The sequence below is a fragment of the Egretta garzetta genome, unplaced genomic scaffold, assembly GCF_000687185.1.
Source record: "Egretta garzetta isolate BGI_Z169 unplaced genomic scaffold, ASM68718v1 scaffold246, whole genome shotgun sequence".
Classification (NCBI taxonomy): domain Eukaryota; kingdom Metazoa; phylum Chordata; class Aves; order Pelecaniformes; family Ardeidae; genus Egretta; species Egretta garzetta.
Genome location: NW_009259976.1, coordinates 1,753,074 through 1,764,336, shown reverse-complemented (window position 1 = coordinate 1,764,336; position 11,263 = coordinate 1,753,074). Strand labels below are relative to the sequence as shown.

Here is an 11,263-nt window from a genome sequence, read left to right as displayed (position 1 = left end):
GGCTGGGGGGCTGCAGTGGTGGAATAGCACAGTGAGGCTCCGGCAATGCTATTATGGCTCTGTCTGTCCCAGAGGTCATGACTGAAGGACAATTAACAAACAACAATAAGGACGACAACAACAAGGACAACAAAAACGCTGGGCACTCCTAAAAATGCGCAGCTACAGTAGGATACATTTCGCTTAACCCCTTCAACATTGGTGGCCGGAGCGTCACCTGTTGCCGGCAACAGGAGCCATACGGAGAAAGTCCGGCTGCCAGCGTTAAAGGGGTTAAATTACTGATATGAAATTTAGACACACACCTCAAGTCTTCAAGCATCAACCCCAAAATCTCAGGAAGAATTTTTTTTTTTAATTTATTTTATTTATTTTTAACATGTCTTAATATCTGTAGTTTTATCACCAGTAGTATTTTCTTGCTCTAGAACATGACAGTAGCAAGATGACGGTAAGGCTCGCATTTCTCTCTTGCCTGCTTTCAACTGGAAGACGGAATAACTTTGCTCTGTAAGTAACACACGCTGCCACCGAGTGTGCTTGCAACAAGATTCATCGAGTACTCGCGGTGCCCTTCTCACGCACTCGGAGGGGCCTTAGGCGGCCCCGTTCTCGCACGCTTCTCCCCCCCAACTCGCACGCACGCACGCACCCACACGCACCCCACCACGAGTGAGATGTTCCCCTGTACCGGTGTGACGATACCTCGCTGGCCTCCATTTGACTCCCCGGTCAGAGGAAGGGTTTCATTTAAAGTACAGTAGAAGAGCTGCAACATAAGAAGAGGAGCTGGTGAAAGCGTTAAGTCAAAAACCTTTCGAGAGGGGATCCAAAGCTGCGTTACGCATCGGCGTGGGCAAATATTGCCCATTGGTTTCTGCTGACTGCAGAGACAAGCGAACTGATGGATTTATAAAATAATAATAAAATAATAATAATAATAATAATAATATACTGAAGCAAATCAAACATATATAACAGCGGGTGCATAATTTCCATAGGTCACGTTGCTATGTAACTCTTCTCTGTATACACGCTCAGTCCACGACGGCCAGAAAAACCCCCTAGGCTTTAGAAGACCATTTCTAATGCTGAAAAGTGGAAACAAGCGTGAGGTTGAAATTCGTTGTGTTTCCTGCTTTTGGCTTGAACCACTTTGAACACCTTCGACTGCCACGTTGTTCAGGCCTGGAACAGGCTTAATGCTCCACCATGTGGCAAATGCAAGAACATCTACTGAGAAAAAACAATAAATCAACATCTCATCTGCATTTCCTCTGACTATTTCGTATGAAATTCACATAATTTTTCTTCCAGTTATTGGCTGGGGTACCCAAGGGCCCCCCCCCCCACAGCCTCCATTTCCAGCTCAGAGAACAAACACAGCGACTATCACAGATATACAAGAACAAGCTCACGCACACCAATACAAAAGGTAACATTAATGCTTAAATGAAAAAGGTCCTCTCCAAATAATTCATTAAAATATTAAAAAAAAAATCATTTTTGAAAAAAAAAAAAAACAAAAAAACAAACCTATGATACCAAAAGATCTAATAAAGTAGTAAGGCACTCAAATCAGTATATACTGTAGTCTCTTGCATTATTATACTGAAAGGCATATGGCACCGCGTCCAGTCTGCCATACTCTCCCCACAGCTGTAGGTCGCTCTTCCAAAAACAAAGACTCCAGAAACCTTGCTCTGCTGGCTTCAGTTTGTGTGCTGGGACGGGTCCAACCTCCTAGCCAGTCATTCCACCCCCAAGAGCTGAGGCGCACTGTCTGCAGAGGCAAGGATGTGATTCATGGGAGACTTTTTGTTGTGCATCTCCAGCAAGTCTTGAATGAAACCTGAGGGCCTCTCGTGCTCGGAGCTACCCCGCGGTTCCTGGTCTTTTCCTGTCTGTTTCTGTGCACTCTTGGTGGGCTCCGCGAGGCAGGTGCCGGCTGCTCGCCCGCTCGGCCTCTCCTCTCTGCAGGGGGAGTCCTTGGCCGCGCCAGCCAGGGACTCTTTTCGGCTTCCCATGAGTGACGTATGGCTACCGACGCCCCCCGCGGAGTCGCACTCATTCTCTGAGATGGGGTTGGTGCCACTGTGGCTAGACTCATTTTCGCTGTCTTCTCCACACCTCGACTGGGTCTCCTCCTTGTCGCTCTCCTTCCCATGGTTTCGGGCATTTCTGACTTTCTGGTGTATGCGCTGGTGGCGAACCAGGCTGTGTTTCAGAGTGAAGGTCCGTTCACAGGTTTGACACTTGTACGGTCTCTCACCTAGAAGAGAATTAAAATACAAAGTCAGGTGTAAGGTCACAAATGCACCTCCCTCTTGTTTCTAACAGCGTTAAGGCGCTCCACACTTTGGACATTCACTACCTGTATCAAACATGGATGTCGCATTTATGCAGATTTTTTGCTTATGTACTAGCAAACTAGCTGATGGCACGCAAGCAGGAATACAAATAAATCCCTTGGGGCAGAATGAAAAACCAAAACGAAGGGTCTTGAGATTTCTACAAGCTCGGTATGGCCCTGCACTAAGGAGGGAGGAAGACCGTAAGCCCCAGGAGCTCATTAGCATCTCATCTAATTTAACCAGCAACTTTTCTGGAAGAAGTTTGCAGTCATCCTCTGGAGCTCAAAAGCCCACCATGGGGGCTCCCTGCTGCAGGTCAGCCCCGATGCACGTGGAGAGAGAGGACTTGAGATGGAAGGATGAGGATGAGGATACTGCCCAGGTAACTGTGGTCAACAGCACTCAAGAACTGAACCGAACAGCACAGGAGAAAACATCTCTCTCTCTCTTAGATGCCGACAGATGGGCAAGCATGAAACGCGCAAGTTAATCACCAAAGTCAAAGAGAAGCTGTCAGGAATTGCCCTTGCCACAATAGCCCCTCCTCTTTCTGTGAAGAAGACAACAGTATCACCACGTTTCAAACAGGACACAGGGCAGCTAAAGGACCTAGACTTGTCAGGCGTTCATGGGACACAGGAGGTGTCTGGTAGAGGTGATCAAAATTTACTGACCGGGTGAAAAATGCCTGCCCTGGGATGTTATTTACAGAGCTGTTGGTGTTCCTCATCCCGCTGGTGCTTTGGGACAGGAGTGACTTGTGAAAGCCCTTGAAAAACCTCTTCACGCCCATTCCAGATATGCTACTTGGAGGACAAAATTCTTCCTCTTATTTTGCAATCTTAAGCCGCAGAGCAGCTGCAGGCATCCTCTGCTGTAATCAACAGGTAGTCTGCTCCCATCTCAGAGCTGCTCTTTGCACCTGAAATGCTTGAATACTTTTCTGAGCATGAGCTCATCAGAAAACAAAGCAACCGCAGCCCCACAGACAAAACTCTCCCAAATTCCCAACCAAGCACAGTGCCCCAAGGTGCTGTCTGCCCTGAAGAACAGAAGGTCCCACCCTGACCGCTTCATTCTCTGTTGCCAACTGCACCTATTGGGGATTTTTCAGTGCTGCAATTCCATCAAGACACCGTCTCGTGCCAGTGAGCAAACAGAATAAAAGACTTGTGACTCCTTTCTCACTTGTAATAATGCTTGGGATCGTTAAAAGAAAACCAATTACGAACTTGAGGTGGCTGGCTGAAATGTGCAAGTAGGTCCTGCTGTCCCTGGGAAGCCTGATGCTTCTTAGAAACGTTTCTCTCCAGTGCCTTGCTCGGGCACCTGCTATCAAGGGAGGGCACGGCTCCCTGGGAGCATTTTCGGCCGACAGCCTTTGCCCATATGGCACTTGGCTGCGGCCGATGCAGCACCGCAGCTCACCCTGCTCTTGGGCAGGCAGCACCAGAGCACCCCACAATTACTTGCTGAGAAGCAGCCTGCACTGGGAAGACAAAACATTTCCAGCCTGATTGCCATTCAGTAGCAGGCAAAGGTTTCTTGCACACTTCAGCATGTCCCAAACGTTGCTCTTCTGAGTAAAAGAAATTCCAAAACCTTACAGTTATCTTTAAAAAATCCCACACATTAAAAGCGAAGTACAAGCAGTGTTATAACCTGACAGTATCTTGTCAATACAGCTGAACAAGTGGGAAGGAGAGAAGAGTCAACCCACAGTTGCAGAATCCTCAGCTGAAAATGTGTTGATTTAACAGTGAGGATAAGTGGTATTTACCTTTATTAAATTTGAAGAAAGCACTGACCCAGGTTCCTATTCAACACCTATTCTATGTTAAAACATCCTCCAGTGTCAGAGAAACAAATGAGAAAAAAAAGTACTGACAAGGCCTGCATAGCTCGGCATGCAATAAGAGCAATTAAAACATACAGTATGGGAATCTCCACGGGCACATGCCAGTGTATCATTTGGGGGTAAAGCTCAATACTATAGATATTATAATCTTTCCAAGACCTCCAGATTTAGTATGAAAATAGGCACAAGAATGGGACCCATCCCCTGTTTCACTTGTGGTTCAAGGCCAGACAGAACAGGTCAGTTTTGCACTCAAGAGGTCAGTATTTGTGATTCAGAAGGGTAAAAAGTTTGGTTAAGACACTTGTCCTTGGTGTAGTTTCTTAAACATCACCGTCAATTACAGCACAAATATTTTGTTAATTGCAAAGATCTTGTCTTCAGCAGAGAACACCTTCAAAAGATACAAAATGTCAAACTGCACCAGTCTTCCCATGTCAGAGCAGCTCGCTGACGGGTAAAATGAATCATTAATGAGGATACATTCATAAGGATGAATGATTAATTCACCTTTGAGCTGGCTGATGGCTTCATCTCCTTTGGATGGTACTGCTGCAAACTGTGTACCGCATAAAGCGATCCCACACGTTGTAGCTGCTGAGCCAAGTCATGGGGCAAGCCTTTTACTACCTGTGTGCCACCTCCCCTGCCCAAGCCCGAATGACGAGCAGGGTGCCCACTGTAGCTTTGCCTTTCACTCACACAGCAGGTCACGCAGACCGCTAGCACATTACGTGTACCAGGCTTAGATCATCAGACAAACCCAGACTTTCTCTCTCTAAACTTTCACTCGGAGGTGAAGTCTTAATGTATACTGCCAGGTTTCTCCACTGCTCGTCAAAATACTGGGAAGAGGTAGAGCCACGCGCACAAGACAAGAAGGGAGTCAGAAGTTGGACAAACAACTGCCCAGGGATCTCCATACTTGCCCTCACCCCTAAACTCTGCAAGCAAGCATGGGGAAAAAGTTTGGGAATTGAAGATAAGGCAGTGCTCACAATTCACGCTCCCTCGACTGGGTTTGTACGCAGCACAAGGGATTGGGGCAGAGAAGACACCTTGCAGGTACCTGTAGGACTACAGGCAGCGTCTCCAACCTCAAGTGCTAGCAGCAATCGTGCACCTACAGAGCAGATGCCTCAGTCTGGTGGCAGACCTGCTCGTAATCTGTTCTGCCTTCGAGTCTCCTCTTACCTGTATGAGACCGCATATGTCGCGTCAGATCTTGCAGAGACCAGAAACGCTTGTTGCACACAGTACAGACTTTCTTTCTTTTGTCTGCTTTTGCAGTACTCTTAGCCCCATCAGTCTTTGGTTTTTTGTCATCACTGCTCTTCTCAGTGGACTTTCTTTCTGTGCCTTCCCCCTCAGAGATGCTTTCGCTCTCTTCATTCTCCTTTCCTGTTGCCTCATAGTCCACAGGAGACTCCACTACCTTCAAGTCCATCGGAGACTCTTCCTGCTCAAGACCAGAGTCCTGCATCGAGGGAGCTCCTGCATCATCCTGAATGCTTTTGCTTTCATCCTCACTGCTCCTTTCATCCTTTCTGTCCTCACGAGTGTGGGCCTTTTTGTGACGGCTAAGAGTGCCAGCAAACTTGAAGGTTTTGCCACAAATGTCACAGGCATGTTTCCTTTCAGTCTGAGAACTCCTGCCTGCACTCTGGTCACTCTCTGCCAGCTTGAAGTCCATTAATTTGCTGGCAAAATTGAGGTCAAGACTTTTGTTACTTACAGAATCTTCCTCAGGGCCCTCTTCATATCCATCCGCTTTTTCTTCGGCATCCTCTTCTGCCGGAAGGGAGTCAGCCTTTTGCTCCTCCTTGGGGCCACACTCACTCTCCGGTAGCTCTGTTATTTCCTCTGGCTGTTCCTTCTCGCAGGAGGTCAGGTCCAAGACTTCGTTTCCTGCAGCTAGTGTCTCCGCATCAGACTGGCTCTCTGCAAGCAAACAGAGAGAAACTTTCAGTGGGATGCTCTCTGCTAATTCACAACTACCAGTGGTAAGGCTGGACGCGGAGCCACGAGCATTGCTTCTGTTCCAGCATCCCAACACCTGTTTCTCTTACCTGTGACCCAGGCCGATAACTTCCAGCTGAAAAGAGATCAAACCCCCACAGAACCCAATTAACAAGATGATTAAAAATCTGTAACCAAATGCTTTCTTTTCTAAAATACACTCACTTGCTTGGCAGTTTCTAAAAGTCACTTTTACTACAATCGCTTTTACCAGAGAATGCAAAATGCTGAGACATCAAAGAAGAGCTGAGATCACTAGTACTAAAAATACACCGCGCCAGAGACACATGGATGTATCATTTAGAATACTTCACATACGGCATTTGGATATAGATCAAAATAATACACACGCACATATTAATCAAACTAACTTACGAACTATAAGTAGTGGGAAATGCTTTTCAAAGGGAATGTAAAGGCCTCATGCAACCAACAGGTACAATTCCACGTTAAAGGTTAGTGCAAACAATAACACAGAGGTCAGTTTAAAAAGTTGGGTACACATCATATACGCAAAAGATGCAAAAGTTTGTCCACATATGGGTCTTTGACACACGCTCTTTGTTACACTGACACCACCTGGAACCAAAATGTAAAAGCCAAGATGCAGTAACAGGCAGCATCCTTCGCTGTGTCACAGTTTCCCCAACAAGAAGGCAAAACCCACCTAAGACATCCACCTTAATGACCTCCTCTGCCTCCTCATCAGTTTGTAGCATTAACATTGCTGAAGACATAACATGGATCCAAAAAAATAAAACAGATAAGGCTCTTAAGGAGAACAAAGGGCTGGAGCTGTACCCCTTCCAAGCCCTATACAAATAGTGTATGTGTAAGCAGGAAATAAGCTGGACTGGATCTGGAGGCCAAAGCTGACAATGATGCACGGCATGTAACTGCACTCCCAGTGCCACTTTCCAGCAACCATTCCAGGACACAAACTTAGCAAGTTGTGCTTTCTGAAAGTTGAAACTTTCCTTGCTTTAAGTCCTCTCCTCCCCTCCCACCCCCTTCTTGTTGACAGTGGGCAGCCAAGGGAGCACACAACCTACCAGGCATTTTGGCATTTATCTGCGGTGCCTGATAGCTGCTGAGTAACTACAGGGATTTAAAAGCTCCAATAGAGCAGTTTGAGTGAGTTCTCCATGTGACATAACACAACATGTGCTTGTCTCCAAATTGCCTAGATTTCCTGTTACAGGCTTTTTTCATATGCAAGGAGTAATGACAGAAGGTAAGAAGATAGTTCTCAGGCACGTAGTAGTTTGAATGCAACGTAACTTGCATTGACCCCATCTCCTTGCACAAATGATAATAAATGGCCATTAAACAAACGTCAAAGCAAAGCAGCACTTCCAGTAATCAGGAACAATCACTTAATAGAGCATAATCCTCAATACGCTTTTTCTTGGGGGGCTGAAAGGGGGAGAAGTGACCTGTCAAAAAAAATAATCTCACCTTTTAATCAAAACAGATCCCGTTACATAGACAGTGGATTACACAAAAGCTTTCCACAAAGTTCATTGCTCATCTAATTATCTGCCCATTAAAACACGCAACTGAGCCAAAATCTGTGCATAATACTAGAGAATTTGAGGATGTGGGCATCTGAAAACAAAGGTCACTGACAAGTGCCCTGTGAATCTGCATTTGAATTCTGTGTTTTGACTCATTCCTTATCTCTTGGCTATATTAAGGAAAAAAGAAAAAAAAAAAAGCCGTTATAAACAAATAGAGGCAATTTCTAAAATTCAAGCTGAAATTCCGATGCACAAGAATTAAGGGGAAGCACTACTCCGCAACCCAGAGAAATGGGAGCCAGGCAGGGATGAGAAGCCAAGCCCAGGCACAGTGCTCCTGGATGCAAGGCAGGTAGCTGAGTCTCATGGCTGCCGGTGCAGGCAAGAGAGTGCAGAGCCCAGAAGCCAAAGCCAGGCTGTATCTACACAGGGGATACATTTAAAAAGGAATCACGGCTATGGGTTCCTGCCCACCACCTTCTTCCACACACTGGGTTTGGGGGCAGGACGAGCACATCTGGCTCTCACTGGCAGCACCTCACTTTGGCCCAAGAGCGGGGATGAAAGGAAGGATTAATGGCAACCGATGTGACTCCTCGTTGCCGCTGGAAGGGTCCTCGTCCTTCCCTGTCCACCTGCTGCCACCCCAGCCCTTGCACAGCCCTCACATTCACATGGCTGTGCAGGTGACCGGGGCTTTTTTTCATCAGAGCATGAGTTTATATTGGACTAAAATGACCCCGTAACCACCGCTCCCTTTAGGGTAAGGGCAGAAGGGAATGGAAACAGCAGGGAAGATGAGTTTCCTCCCAGCAGCCTTTGGTTGCTACCATCACGAAGATGTATCTGTCGATGATGAACGAAGAGACAAAACCGGAGTGGGCAAGGTGGGTCTGCGGCGCAAAGACCTTGAAGCGACACCAACAGAAAGCACCTAAAACAGCTGCCGTACCTCTGCCATTGGTGCTCGTCCTCAGAAAGGTGGGGGGCACCTCCCGGCAGGCGTGAGCCACCCCGTCCCATCAGGAAATGCTCCCCACAGGGGACATGCATTAGACAGGCCAAAGAAAGACTGCAAGCACAGCATGGGGGGGGGTTCACTAGGGAGTGGGGCGGGAAACCATGTGAGCTCTCTTAGGATGGAGAGGAGTGAAGAGCACAAGGAGACCGAGATGGAAGGAGCTCCTCTTTTATCGTACTGAGAGAGATGCTTTGTAATTCCTCGCTGACCAAACAGAAGACAGAGGACGCAGAATAAATTGGCTTTTCAACATGAAATATCAGAAGCAAAGTGAATGAGGGGAATATACACCAGTAGCACTCAAGTAAGACAAAACCAAACCCAAAACATTTTAAAACACTCAAATGCAAAAGCCCCGACTTTTGTGTTCAATGTGTTGTATATCATGCATGATTTTCCACTTTTCCCCTATTTTTCCCTAACTTTTTCTTGTTCTCCTTTCAGCATTTCCGAAAAAGTATATATATTTCTCTTTCTTATAGTATACTCATCCTTCAGTGAGTTGTACCCAAACTATCTCCTTTTTTCCTCTCCTCTACGCCCTGGGCCCCTTCCGAGGTGTTACGCTGTTCTTGCATGGCTGGCCTGGAATTACGTTTTCCTGTGCACGAGAGATACACTCCAAGGGATAGGTGGTCCGCAAGTAGGTGACGTTGCCTTAGTAGCACAGGCAAACAGATGAGGTCAAACATCAAGAAAAACAAATGCAAAGTTTAAACAACGTGCCTTCACGAAGGGCAGAGACCACTTCAGACCCCGGGAGCACAAACGCACACAGGCTTTCTCTTCTGAAGCCAGCCCGCCACCCCTGAAAGGTGGGATGTAGGGACGTAGGTAGGGACATAGCCAGGAATGCGCTGACACACGTACGTGCTTGGGTGAGCGCTCTTCCTCCTTACCTGCACAAACCAGACCTGCCGTTTTGTCGAGAAGGAATTTCACGCATATCGTAAAGTGGCAGCTCCCGACCAGTCGAGCTGCTCTGTGGTTACCCCCAACCTGCGCAGTTGGTTTCACAGCTGGTGAAAAGGTGAGCTGCTCTGCACAAACCCCGGCTGTTTGGGGATGGGTGAGAATCAGCCTGGCTCCGCTGCAAGGTCGGGTGCGAGATTGCTGCCGCGGTGCAAGGGGTGGCTGCGAGGCTAGTCTCACACGGGCAGCCGCTCCGTTTGCTCCAGCAGAGGATAGGCTTGGTCCACACTACTATTTTTCCCCTGCTTACACGCCTATCTGCAGCAACAGAAAACCTTGCCAGCCATACAACTCCATCAGGCTTGTATCTTACACAAGGAGGAGGATTTTGACCAAGCATTCAGATCTAAGTGAACATGCCACCAACAAGGCCGAGCTCCTCTCACATGAGTAATTCTCGTTTCCAGAATTCTGATGATTTACGGTGCAGAGCAGCCGCTTGCATCCAGGCGATGAGGAAGGCAAGGTGTGCGGGGAAGGCCTGCTGTTTCTTTCACCTCTTTCCCATCTTTCACTTACTAAGGTCGTAAAATGCTTTCTGGTCCGCTTGTTATCTCACAGATATTTACACTCGGCGAGTCAAGAGGACAAGAGCGGAGAGGTCCACTTGCCAAGGCTCCCACCCACTGCCCCTTCTTCAGCAGCCGTGGGAGCAGAACACGTTACCTTGTCACGGACAGCCAGAGTTTGTGTCACTCCTCTGAAGCGAGGATAAGAAGGTGACACTATTTGATAATGTCAATTCTGACGCTGGAGTCAAAGAACATGGGCAAGGTAAGGGATAGAGAGGAGATGAGCAGGGAGGTAAGGATGTACAGAGGAAGGCAACCACCGGTAGCTCAGCTGCTGCCTTGTCAGCTCCTGGGAAAAAACGAACTTCTCAGGAAATATATTCATAAGCAAAACCTCAAGGACTCCATCTGAGAATCCAGAAACTTTTCCGCTTGCATGAAAGAAACCACTATATAGTTGTAGCCAAAATCGTTTTTCCTTCAAATTGTGGAAAGAAAATGCTGTTTTCCTTAAGTCTGTTTACAATTCAAGTTGCAGTTTTCAGTCAGCCCAGACAGAAGAGTCCGCTTAATCTTTTACGGGTAGCAAGAAATAAAGAGAAAGAGGAGTAAACTGCTTGCCTGCATACACAAACCAAATTATTGAGAGAGACACTGAATGTGGAAAGTTTCACATAAAAGAGCAGATACAGATCAAGGTGGGGAGGCTGCTGGTTTGATTCTGTTTTCCAGTGGTTTTCTTTTTGCCTGGAACTAAGGTGGAATAGAGAGCAGAGCTTGAGATGCTAAGGAGTTATTAGATAAAATGGGGTGTTGTAAGGGAAACTATTTTGTGACTTAAATGAAATGTTTATTGCCAAACATTCCTGACACCCTGAGGGAAGTGTTAGAAACCCCATCGCATAAATAATGCTCAAAACTGGAGCAGACAGAGCACTGGAAATGGATGTTGTACAAGCGGTTGGCATTATCAGTCAGTTGAAGCGACGATTTACTGTTTTCCCTAC

General features: G+C 47.0%; 1 protein-coding gene across 4 annotated transcripts in view; it reads right to left on the bottom strand.

The window, feature by feature from the left end:
* Nucleotides 1-6: 6 nt before the first annotated feature.
* RREB1 (ras responsive element binding protein 1) overlaps nucleotides 7-11,263 on the bottom strand; it is a 121,030-nt gene continuing 109,773 nt past the window's right edge. For 3 of the 4 annotated variants that reach the window (XM_035895895.1, XM_009640376.2, XM_035895896.1), the window contains 2 exons: nucleotides 5,407-6,153; nucleotides 7-2,272 (listed from right to left, as the gene is read on the bottom strand). In XM_035895895.1, coding sequence (XP_035751788.1) covers nucleotides 1,752-2,272; nucleotides 5,407-6,153 — 1,268 coding nt within the window. In that variant the 3' untranslated portion in view covers nucleotides 7-1,751. The remainder of the gene's footprint in view (nucleotides 2,273-5,406; nucleotides 6,154-11,263) is intronic. The other variant, XM_035895897.1, reaches the window with a different exon arrangement.